The 12,330-nt window shown below is 44.1% G+C and overlaps 1 protein-coding gene across 2 annotated transcripts in view; it reads right to left on the reverse strand.

Moving 5' to 3' along the window:
• USP12 (ubiquitin specific peptidase 12) overlaps window positions 1–12,330 on the reverse strand; it is a 74,477-nt gene that overhangs the window by 49,594 nt on the left and 12,553 nt on the right. For both annotated transcript variants that reach the window (XM_048846309.2, XM_075127545.1), the window contains one exon: window positions 11,355–11,435. In XM_048846309.2, coding sequence (XP_048702266.1) covers window positions 11,355–11,435 — 81 coding nt within the window. The remainder of the gene's footprint in view (window positions 1–11,354; window positions 11,436–12,330) is intronic.

Raw genomic sequence — 12,330 nt, forward strand, 5'->3', positions numbered from 1 at the left:
CCAGGCAGAGAAGGGACCTCCGGTGAGTGTACCTTTTAAAATACTATACATGGTTTAAAAGCAACCATGTTTAATGATTAATTTGCCCTGGCATTTGCGGCTCTCCTGGATGTACTCCCACAGCCTTTGCTAAAGGTTTCTGGGGAGGGCAGCCTTATTCCGTCCACCATGGTAGGACACTTTACCACACCAGGCCAGTAGCACGTACTCTGGAATCATTGTAGAACAAAGCATTGCAGTGTATGGTTGTTGGCATTTAAACAACATCCGTTCTTTATCTCTCTGTGTTATCCTCAGGAGAGTGATATCATTCATGGTCACCTGGTTGAAATAGGGTGCTTTTCTTAAGGGGACGTTCCTGCTGGGCTGTTTGCCTGTGGCTGAACAGAAATGTTCCCCGCTCTTAGCCACGGGGAGGGGGGGTGGGGCTAGCCACGTGGTGTGGGGAGGCAAAATGTGACCTTGGAACGAAAGCACATGTGCTATGTATGTAATGTTAACAGCAAGGTTTAGCCTGAAAGAGTGTAGCCACTCTTTTATAAAATGTGTCTTTTTAAATACCACTGTCCCTTTTTTTCTCCACCAGCTGCATGTGTTTCAAGGATCGCAGGATCTTCCCCTTCCCAGAGGTTAGTGAAGATTAGAAGGCAAAAAAAAATCACTCGTGATGAAATGTTCTCTGAGCTCATGCTGTCCTCCCACAGTGACAGAGCACAGACGAATGCGTGGAGGCAGACAACGTCAGGGTGCAGGAAAGCACAAAATGACCGGGAGGAGAAGTGGCGGGCTGAAGAGAGAGCTGAAGCTGAAAGGTGGCGGCAGCGTGATGAGAGGAGGCAGGATTCAATGCTGAGGCTGCTGGAGGATCAAACTAATATGCTCCAGAGTATGGTTGAGCTGCAGGAAAGGCAGCTGGAGCACAGACCGCCGCTACAGCCCCTGTGTAATCAACCGCCCTCCTCCCCAAATTCCATAGCCTCCTCACCCCGATGCCCAAGAATGCAGTGGGGGGGACTCCAGCCACCCAGCCACTCCACCCCAGAGGATTGCCCAAGCAACAGAAGGCTGGCATTCAATAAGTTTTAAACTTTTAAAGCGCTGTGTGGCCTTGTCCTTCCCTCCTCCACCACCCTTCCTGGCGCTCCTCTCCTCCTCCACCACCCCTCCTGGGCTACCTTGGTAGTTATCCCCCTATTTGTGTGATGAATTAATAAAGAATGCATATATGTGAAGCAACAATGACTTTATTGCCTCTGCAAGCAGTGATCAAAGGGACGAGGGGAGGGTGGTTAGCTTACAGGGAAGTAGAGTGAACCAAGGGGCGGGGGGTTTCATCAAGGAGAAACAAACAGAACTTTCACACCGTAGCATGGCCAGTCATGAAACTGGTTTTCAAAGCTTCTCGGATACGCACCACGCCCTCCTGTGCTCTTCTAACCGCCCTGGTGTGTGGCTGCACGTAATCAGCGGCCAGGCGATTTGCCTCAATCTCCCACCCCACCATAAACGTCTTCCCCTTACTCTCACAGATATTGTGGAGCACACAGCAAGCAGTAATAACAGTGGGAATATTGGTTTCGCTGAGGTCTAAGCGAGTCAGTAAACTGCGCCAGCGCGCCTTTAAACGTCCAAATGCACATTCTACCACCATTCTGCACTTGCTCAGCCTGTAGTTGAACAGCTCCTGACTACTGTCCAGGCTGCCTGTGTACGGCTTCATGAGCCATGGCATTAAGGGGTAGGCTGGGTCCCCAAGGATACATATAGGCATTTCAACATCCCCAACGGTTATTTTCTGGTCTGGGAATAAAGTCCCTTCCTGCAGCTTTTGAAACAGACCAGAGTTCCTGAAGATGCGAGCGTCATGTACCTTTCCCAGCCATCCCACGTTGATGTTGGTGAAATGTCCCTTGTGATCCACCAGTGCTTGCAGCACTATTGAAAAGGACCTCTTGCAGTTTATGTACTCGCCGGCTTGGTGCTCCGGTGCCAAGATAGGGATATGGGTTCCGTCCATGGCCCCACCACAGTTAGGGAATCCCACTGCAGCAAAGCCATCCACTATGACCTGCACATTTCCCAGGGTCACTACCCTAGATATCGGCAGATCATAGAATCATAGAATATCAGGGTTGGAAGGGACCCCAGAAGGTCATCTAGTCCAACCCCCTGCTCAAAGCAGGACCAATTCCCAGTTAAATCATCCCAGCCAGGGCTTTGTCAAGCCTGACCTTAAAAACCTCTAAGGAAGGAGATTCTACCACCTCCCTAGGTAACACATTCCAGTGTTTCACCACCCTCTTAGTGAAAAAGTTTTTCCTAATATCCAATCTAAACCTCCCCCACTGCAACTTGAGACCATTACTCCTCGTTCTGTCATCTGATACCATTGAGAACAGTCTAGAGCCATCCTCTTTGGTAGTTGAAAGCAGCTATCAAATCCCCCCTCATTCTTCTCTTCTGCAGGCTAAACAATCCCAGCTCCCTCAGCCTCTCCTCATAACTCATGTGTTCCAGTCCCCTAATCATTTTTGTTGCCCTTCGCTGGACTCTCTCCAATTCATCCACATCCTTCTTGAAGTGTGGGGCCCAAAACTGGACACAGTACTCCAGATGAGGCCTCACCAATGTCGAATAGAGGGGAACGATCACGTCCCTCGATCTGCTCGCTATGCCCCTACTTATACATCCCAAAATGCCATTGGCCTTCTTGGCAACGAGGGCACACTGCTGACTCATATCCAGCTTCTCGTCCACTGTCACCCCTAGGTCCTTTTCTGCAAAACTGCTGCCTAGCCATTCGGTCCCTAGTCTGTAGCTGTGCAGATCTTTGATTGCGTGGGCTACTTGCATCACAGCAGCCCCCACAGTAGATCTGCCCATTCCAAATTGATTCCCGACTGACTGGTAGCTGTCTGGCGTTGCAAGCTTCCACAGGGCTATTGCCACTCGCTTCTCAACTGTGAGGGCTGCTCTAATCTTGGTATTCATGTGCTTCAGGGCAGGGGAAAACAAGTCACAAAGTTCCATGGGAGTATCCTTACGCATACGAAAGTTTCGCAGCCACTGGGAATCGTCCCAGACCTGCAACACTGTGCGGTTCCACTAGCCTGTGCTTGCTTCCCGGGTCCAGAATCGGCATTCCACCGCATGAACCTGCCCCATTAGCACCATGATGCCTGCATTGCCAGGGCCCGTGCTTTGAGAGAAGTCTGTGTCCATGTTGTCATCACTCTCGTCACCGCGCTGCCATCGCCTACTCGTCCGGTTTCGCTTTGCCAGGTTCTGGTGCTGCATATACAGCTGGATAACGTGCGTGGTGTTTAATGTGTTCCTAATTGCCAAAGTGAGCTGAGTGGGCTCCATGCTTGCTGTGGTATGGCGTCTGCACAGAAAAAAGGCACGGAACGATTGTCTGCCGTTGCTCTGATGGAGGGAGGGGCGACTGACGACATGGCTTACAGGGAATTAAAATCAACAAAGGGGGTGGCTTTACACCAAGGAGAAACAAAAACAGGGGTCACACAGAATGGTCCCCTCAAGGACTGAACTCAAAACCCTGGGTTTAGCAGGCCAATGCTCAACCCGCTAAGCTATCCCTCCCTCTGGTATTTCAAGCAGGACTTCACGGAGGGAGGCAGGGAGGGGGGAGCAAATGAATACAAAACAAATCTGGTCTATTTCTTGTTTTGATCCACTCCATCTATCTTTTACATCTTTGGCTGGCAGCAGACGGTGCAGAAGGACTGCAAGCCATCCACATCTCCCGGCTGCTCGGCAGAAGATGGTGCAATAGGACTGCCTGTTGGACTGAAGAGAATGACCTGGTCGAGTCACTCCTAATTTAGTCCCTGCACCCGTATCTGCCCAGGCGCTCCTGACTGACCTTAGCGAGGCGGCCAGGAGCACCTCGGACATGAGGAGGATGGTTTTCAGGCCTATTGCACAGTCTGCTGCCACAAGGCAATGAGTTGCTGCTGCTGTGTAGCAATGCAGTACCGCGTCTGCCAGCACCCAGGAGACATACGGTGACAGTGAGCTGAGCGGGCTCCATGCTTGCCGTGGTATGGCGTCTGCACAGGTAACTCAGGAAAAAAGGCGTGAAACCATTGTCTGCTTTCACAGAGAGAGGGAGGGAGGGAGGGCCTGATGACATGTACCCAGAACCACCCGCAACAATGTTTTTTGCCCCATCAGGCATTGGGATCTCAACCCAGAATTCCAATCGGCAGCGGAGACTGCGGGAACTGTTGGATAGCTACCCACAGTGCAACACTCTGGAAGTCGACGCTAGCCTCGGTACTGTGGAAGCACTCCACCAAGTTAATGCACTTAGAGCATTTTGTGTGGGGACAAACACAATCGACTATGTAAAAGCTATTTCTAAAAAACCGATGTCTATAAATTCGACCTAATTTCGTAGTGTAGACATACCCTAAGACTACCCCTGATAGGCATTGTCTAACATGCTCTCAAAAACCTCTAATGAGAAGGATTCCACAAACTGTCTTGGCAACCTATTCCAGTAGTTAACTATCCTTATCGTTAGAAAGGCTTTTCTAATATCTAACCTAAACCTCCTTTGCTGCACATTAAGCCAGAAACTTCTTGTCCTACCTTCTGTGGACATAGAGAAAAATTGATCATCGTCATTATAACAGCCCTTACCATAACTGAAGACTTATCAGCAACCCCCACCTACCTCCTTTTTTCCTAAAGGATAAATATACTCTATTTTTTTAATCTTTTCTCATAGGTCATGCTTTCTAAACCTTTTATCATTTTTGTTGCTCTCATCTGGACTCTCTTCAGTTAGTTCACCTCTTTCCTAAAGTGTGGTACCTAAAACTGGATACACTATTCCAGCTGTGGTCTTACCAGTGCCAAGTACAGCACAACAATTACCTCCCATGTCTTACATACAATACTCCTGCTAATAGATCACAGAATATTAGCCTTTTTTTTTTTGCAATGGCATCATACTGATGACTCTCATTCTATTTGTGATCCACTATAACCCCTAGACCCTTTTCTGCAGTGCTACTGCCTAGCCAGCTATTCCCCATTTTGTATTTGTGCATTTGAATACTTTGCACGTTTTTATTGAATTTCATCTTGTTTATTTCAGACAAATTCTTCAATTTATCAAGGTTCTTTGGAATTCTAATCCTGTTCTCTGAAGTGCTTGTGATCCCTCTCAGCTTCATGTCATCTACAAATTTTATAAACATATTCTCCACTCCATTATCAAAGTAATTCATGAAAATGTTATGTATTAGTGCACGTTAGTAGCTGGTTTCAAACTATAGGGATGTACTATATCATAAAGCCACTAATACAAACAGTTATCTAGGGGCAAGTTGAGACCATGTTCTCAACCGAGAATGGTCTAAAAGTTCCTTAGTCATTGCTTTGGGAGTATGGGGAAAGTGACTGCTTTTGGCAGCTCTCCTTTGGGACTGCATGATCAACAAAACCACCATATACAATGCAGTCAAAAAATTGGAGACCAAAGACAGACATCTGGTTTCCAGATTTTCAGTTGATTTCAAGTACAATTATTCACAGAATACATATCTATTGCTAAATGCTTTAAAGAGTCACAGCTCCTACAATTTAGAATATAGGTAATCAGGATGAACACAGCCCATTTAAAAAAACGAAAACAAAACCAAACCCAGTTTCCACCCCCAAGATTATTCTCCAGGAAAGGCTGCTTGCAATAGCTCAAAGTTTTTAATATTACATGAAATATACTGATCACATTATAATCAAGAATATCCAAGACAACTGAATTTTTGTTTAAATATAAAATTAACATTTTTAATTAAATCAGTGAATTTCAAATATGCCTTTCAAAATTTCCTACAGAAATCAGGGCAACAAAGTTGTAGATAAAAGGTTTCACAATTTTCAGATCGAAAAAGCATACAGACTGGTGACATATTAATTGGGAGAGTAAAACATGTAGAAGGACAGAGAACCAAAATGCAGAGTGACATTAAAGCTCTGGGCCAAACTGAAAGAGATGAAATCCAATATAAATTAATGTAAAATTATACATTTATGGAAGAAAATAAAAGCAGACTGACTCTCAGCTTTTCAGAGTCTCTCTCTCCAATCCATTTTGAGAGACAAGGAGACAACTGTAAGTAGCAAGCTAAATGTTAATTATTCATATTATTATTTGTATTATCATAGCACCTAGGAATGCCAGTTATGAACTAGGATCTCACTATGCAGCTGTGCTATTTACAAAGACCACCACATTTGGGGAACCACACGTACAGGTAGAGAAGAAAGACAATAAGACCATACCTATGCTACTGGCTATAAGTTTGACCTCCCATTTTTGGGAGATGCTAAGAAACTATAAACAGGATAACAAAGTGATATATGGATTAGATTGCCCACTTGGTAAAGCAACTCCCATCTTTTCATGTACTGTGTATCTATATCGGCCTATTGTATTTTCCACTCCATGCATCTGATGAAGTGGGTTTTAGCCCACGAAAGCTTATGCCCAAATAAATTTGTTAGTCTCTAAGGTGCCACAAGTACTCCTCGTTGTTTTTGCTAATAAAGACTAACTCAGCTACCACTCTGAAACAGAGCACACTAAGTTTATCTAGTCTGAAAAAGATCACCATATGCTAGTAATACCTTCAAAGTAACAGTTTAAATGAAGGTATGGAACTGTTTCATCTAAGGCCAGATATACACTAAAGAGTTAAGTCATACAGCTACATCCCTCAGGGGTATGAAAAATCCACACCCCTGAGCAACTCAGTTAAGATGACCCAAGTAGACAGTGCTAGGTTGATACAATAATTCTTCCGTTGCCCTAGCTACTGCCTTTCAGTGAGGTGGATTACTTATGTCAAAGGGAGAACCCCTCCTATCAGCATAGGTAACATCTACACTGAAGCGCTACAGCGATGCAACTCGGCAGCTGTGCCACTGTAGAGTTCCAAAAGTAGACAAGCCCTCAGATGATATCAGGAATCTAAAACTAAGAAAAAGTTTAGCCAAGGTATTATGAAAAACTTTACTGGACAAAGACTATCAAGATTTCCTCAGACAGAACCATGAAAATTATTTTTACAGTTTTATTGTTCATCACAGAGTTCTGAATATCAGCAATGAAACTAACTAGTCTTAGGCCAGGTCTACACTTAAAAATTTGATCATTCTAGCTACATTGCTCAGGGCTGTGAAAAGTTTCACGCCTTGTGCAATATAGTTAGGTTGACCTAACCGCCTGTGCAGATCAATGGAAGAATTCTTCCATTGACCTCTCTACTACCTCCTGGAGACGTGAATTAACTACATTGATGGAAAACTCCCTTCTGTCAATGTAGGAAGTAGCTATGCTACCGCGCCATAATTGTGTCACGGTAGCAACTGTAGTGTAGTCATACCATTAGTCTCAACTTGCTCGTATTTGGCAAACCTATGAGTAGCAGCGGAGGCACTAAGGCTATGTCTACACTACAGCTTATGTCGGCATAACTTACGTTGCACAGGGGTGTGAATAAACCACCCCCCTCCTGAGCAACGTAAGTTACACTGACAAAAGTGCAAGTGTGGACAGGACTATGTTGGCGGGAAAGTTTCTCCCACCGACATAGCTTCTGTTGCTCACAGAGGTGGTTTTATTATGCCACAGGAGAGCTCTCCTGTTGGCATAGAGCCAGCTTTTTTGTTCTGTGGTGGGACATAGCCTGGGGTCGCTGTGGGATACTTTCCCCCTGAATTGGTCAAAACATCTGCTGTCTGCCTTCCTTCCAATTCTGCTCCTGCCCAAGGTCTTGTCCAAGATCAAACAAGATGGTGCTCACATCATACTAAAAGCCCCAGCATGGTCTCACCAACACTGGTTTTTGTCTCTACTAATCCTATCAGTCCGAATCCCTATGATGCTCCTGAGAAATGCGGATGTGGTCTCCCAGGACAACAGCTGCTCCTCCATCTGACAGCATGGATGCTACGTGGCTAACTTCCTTGGAAAGTCTTTGCTTTAAAGAAGAATGCCATACAAGCCAAATGGATGGGCCCAGACTTCTTTGATATTTATATGGAGAGTGAGGTCCTATGATGACCAAAGCCTCTGAGTCTGATGGGGGACTAAATGAGCCACAAACACTCGTGGGTTGTTACGAGACAATGTCAGGAGAGGAAAAGGCCCATGTACACCACAGCACAAAAGAACTGTGGCTGGTTTAATCAGAAATGCTCGAGAGAGAAAGGAAAGAGTTGTTTGGAAAAACCTGATTGAGACAGGACCCACTGAAGTCAGGCCTGCCTAGGTTACCATCAGAGGCAGTATGCCTCCAGTATGCACGTAGACTGTCATTTTAAAATCTTTTTTCTCTAGATCCTTTGCTCCCATTGCAAAATAAACAATATTTTTGTTTTAAGAGGACTGTTTTATCACCAGATACCACTGGTCACAGACTCCTGAAATGAAGAACCACAGGTTTCCAAATTCAGTCAGACCTGCTGGGTAAGATTAGTTGGTACATACAGAATCATAGAAAAGTACATCTGAAAGGGACCTCAAAAGGTCATCTAGTTCATCCCCCGCTTGCTAAAGCAGGACCAAGTACAACTCGACCATCCTTAGACATTATACTATACAGCCCAGGTCTCGGAAGAACTGCAGAATTCCACCCCAAAATAGGTAAAGGTAGAAAAGCCATTAGTCAAAAGCCACTTGATGGACTGCATTCAGAGAGACAAGAAAGGGGACAGAGGTGCAGCTGGCCCTGTAATCATGACATATTAACCAAAACTTCTGGACACAAGTTAAGGTTATTGAATGTTGCATGTATGAAAAATAACTGGGTCATCACAACAGAATCAATTCTGAGCTATTGGTAAACAAGCAATGACATAACAAACCCTCTCTGTGCAGAGAAGCAGAATAAAGACTATGAAACAGTTCTATTTGTCAATACAATGGTACCCCGAGATAAAGATGAGAATATTTTTGAAAACTTTGAAGGAAAGAAGTTTACAAATGTAAGATTGTGTTGTCAGTTCTACAAGCTAGCACCAATACTTCACTATAATTGTGTTTCATTATTTCCCAACTAAACTAATACCAAGCTGAAAGGAAACTGTTTCATCCTTCTACATGAAATAGGAAAAATGGTGATTTAAACTTATGCATGGTCTGAACACAACTAGATTACATTTAATCAACAGGCATTCTTGTTGGCCTATGAATAGGGCCCTACTAAACTCATGGCCGTAAAAAAACACGTCACAGGCCATGAAATCAGACCTCCTTCATGAAATGTAGCTATTGGAGGAAAGAGGAAGGGGCAGGGAGAGGGGTGCGCCAGCCAGGGGCTCCTACCATTCAGTGGGCTCCAACTGCTAGGCCACCAGGCTGGAGAAGAACAGGACTTCCTCTTCCCCTGCACAGCCCCTCATGAGGGGGAGATCAGACCCACCTCCAGGTACCTCTCATGGCTGCAGAAAGCTCCATGCCTGCGCTGCCCTCAGAGCTGGGCTCTAAAGGTAGCAGCCACAGCGCTTCCTGCAGCTGGGGAAGGTTCCTGGGGGTGGAGGCTTCTTCCCCTGCACAGCCACTCTCGGAGGGGTGGGGGGGGGGAAGAGATCAGACCCACCTCCAGGTACCTTCTCCAGTTGCAGGAAGCGCCGCAGCTGAATAAGCCCAGCTCTGAAGGCAGTGCAGCTGTGGAGCTTCCTGCCCTCAGGGGAAGTACCCAGAGGTGGGTATGATTTCCCTCCCAAGCAGCCATGCAGGGGAAGAGGAAGTCCTGGTCCCCCGCAGCCTGGCCCAGACTAGCAGCTAAGAACCCCCAGCTGCGGTACACCCAGCAGCACAGGGGAGATCAGACCCATCTCCACCTCCAGGAAACTTCCCCAGCCACAGGAAGCTCCACAGCTGCTGCCTTCAGAGCCTACCTCTGACGGCAGCACAGAAGTGAGGGTGGCAATCCCCCAACAACAGCTTTGCAACCCCTATGACCCTCTTTTGGGTCAGGACAATACCGTGAAATTTCAGATGTAAACATGTGAAAATGTGAAGTTGAACAATTTTAAAACCCTGAGGCTGTGAAATTGAACAAAAAGGACCATGAATTTGGTAAGGCCCTACTGTCAGACTCACTTTCTTAAAGTGTAGCATATCTATGGAACATATCCTAACAAGAGGCAGAAGATTACACTACGGTAGCAATTCCTGTTAACAGCAATTAAAAATAAACTTATTTCTTTAAGAAACAAAGCATTGTGGCCTATGTTTATTCATCTGTTTTTTACTACTGTATATTCTGAAACCCACAACGATTTTAAAATATCTCTAACCTGTTCAGTTGCAACTAGAGAACTAAAAATACCCGCTATGTTTTCAGATCTGTGTGATTTAAATGCTCTCCCCCAAATCTCTCTCACCTACCCCGCTGTCAGACCAACAGTTTTAAAACTGCAGCAACGCTTAGTCTCACACAGAACGTTTCCAAGATGGTAGCAATTCCATTTGGAATGATCAGAAGCATTTCAATGTATTATTTTTTCCCCCTTTGCTTTTTTGGAGGGCATATATTTAAACAATCGATTGTGCTTTCATTTAAATATGCTTCTTTTCCAATCTGAGATTCTGCCACCAGCTTAGAACAGCTGTGCGGTGGATTCCTGCAGCTCATGCAGAAACGAGCAGCACTTGTCGCTCTGGTCCATCCAAAGTGAAGGTGCTATATTATATTACTGTTTGTCTTTACAATACCCTCATCACCAAGAAACAAAATTTAAAAACTCTTATATCACTTCAGGCAGTGCTACAGAAGTTCTTCTAATGAGATGCAGTTTTCACAATTTGCCAACTGTCAGTTGTGTAATTAAATTTTATTATTGAATAGAATATGCTGAAATTTTCCAGTCTGGCTCTCTTTTTTGGGCTGAACATGTTTTGAAAGTTTCAACAAAAACTGCAACCTCTATTCTGGCATTTCCACACTTCTGAGTGCTTTAACACTGCAACCATGTGTTAAGGTTTTTTGTATGTAATTATTTATATAGACTGTGATAACCACCACAACATGCTATGTACTTTTCTGCTTTAGAGTATAGTAATCTGAAGAAGTAAAAGTTTACAGAGGAGTAAAACGCAAGAAACATGAGAAATAGTTCTATATTTATTCTAACATATATATATATACTGTACCTTTATGAGAGTCTTAACTTTTAACATTAAGTTTACAGCAAGTCAGATTTCAATAATTTCTTTCCAATGACATTATATTAGTGTTGTACACAATTTGCTCCACCTCAGTTCTATCACTTAGTATTTCAAAGCAATTAAATTATTAATTGAAACTTACGTTAACTAAACCAAAATAGTGCTCATTGACTGGAAACTGTTCCGGACCAATCTCTTTCTCTAAAGCTGAGGCATTGGCGCCCTGGAAAATAAAACAATGCAATCTTAATATTCATAGGTTCTATGGTTCTATCTATTTATAGTTCTATCTACGTCCACAGTGTAGACATGTAGTGTAACTAAAGAAGGAAAAATTAATTAAATGGCAGTTTCTACCAGGATACAAGGCCAGCTCTGCAATGGTCAATGTGAATAACTGCACACACAAATGGCCAGTTACACATCTAACTGGCAGTGTATGCACAAATGAGGCATGCAAATACATACCCACCGTTCTGAAAATCTGTCCCAAATGTCCAATATGAACAACAGTCACTTGTTAAAAAGAAAAACAGGTGCTCAATTGCTTTTGAAGTAGCATGTATTAATGTGGAGGACTATATGCTTGGAATTAGCTGCCTATATTCCACAGTGCACATTTATTCTACCAAAATTAAGTAATTGTTTAAGGCAATTTTAAACCAAACAAATTGAAAATACCAGAAAAGCATGTCTGACTGAGTTTGAACTTTCTGAGCCATCAAAATAAACAAACAAACAAACAACAGGTTTGGTCAGGATTTGGTACTTATTCCTAGGCACTCCATAACATGGGGCTGATCCAGCCAAAACAAGCATGCACAGCTTTCAGGACATAAATGCTCTGGATTTCCTAGACTCTGTAACAACAGTTACGCCCTAGTCAGATGAAGAAAGGCAAAGATATGCAAAAAATTAATCTGACTGTAAATCTGCGGAACAATGGATTAGGCGTCTGTCCTGCCTCCTTCCCAGGGGGTGTTTTTATGACCCAGCCCAGTCATTATACATGGCAATTAAAATCTTGGCAATGATTAGAGAAAGAACTAACTGAGTATGCTTAGCTAGTCCTAATTAGTCAGCAATACAGAAAAAAGTAGCCATTTTAATTGTTGGTG

The sequence above is a fragment of the Caretta caretta genome, chromosome 1 (assembly GCF_965140235.1).
Source record: "Caretta caretta isolate rCarCar2 chromosome 1, rCarCar1.hap1, whole genome shotgun sequence".
Lineage (NCBI taxonomy): Eukaryota > Metazoa > Chordata > Testudines > Cheloniidae > Caretta > Caretta caretta.